This window comes from Austrofundulus limnaeus, unplaced genomic scaffold (genome assembly GCF_001266775.1).
Source record: "Austrofundulus limnaeus strain Quisiro unplaced genomic scaffold, Austrofundulus_limnaeus-1.0 Scaffold1520, whole genome shotgun sequence".
NCBI classification, from domain to species: Eukaryota; Metazoa; Chordata; class Actinopteri; order Cyprinodontiformes; family Rivulidae; genus Austrofundulus; species Austrofundulus limnaeus.
In genome coordinates this window covers 2,661-3,070 of record NW_013953922.1, presented here as the reverse complement: position 1 = coordinate 3,070, position 410 = coordinate 2,661, and the positions used below count along the sequence as shown (strand labels likewise).

The 410-nt window shown below is 46.3% G+C and overlaps 1 protein-coding gene across 1 annotated transcript; it reads left to right on the top strand.

The window, feature by feature from the left end:
- Nucleotides 1–410, top strand: LOC106535656 (uncharacterized; the record flags this gene model as incomplete). The annotated part of the gene is given in 1 exon segment (XM_014032720.1): nucleotides 1–410. A coding segment is annotated over 1 exon segment (410 nt), but the record flags the coding sequence as incomplete, so codon positions are not given.

Genomic DNA, 410 nt, shown 5'->3' with positions numbered 1-410 from the left:
AACGTAGGATGGCCGGATCAGCACATCCTGGCCTTGGCCCCCCAGCCATTTTACCGGGAACATTGAAAAACCCCTGTCAGACAAACACCTCCACTAGTAAAACAAATGACCTATACTACTGCTATCAAAACAACCGTACCTTGGCCACTGTAGTTTTAGATAAACGAGTTTTTTCCATAGGTGGTAGGTCCGCTATGGACTGGGATGGTTATGCATGGTATTTAGACAGCATCGGGTACAAGTTGGCTGGCCATGATTGGCAGCACGTGTTTTCCACCACTGATAAGTCATGGCCCCCACGGTCCTATGGTACCAGTGACAGAGCTCGAGTTTGGAGAAAACAGGTACAGTTAACTAACATGCACCAAAGCCTTATATTATCTATCAATACTACCATTCTCCCATTTGGT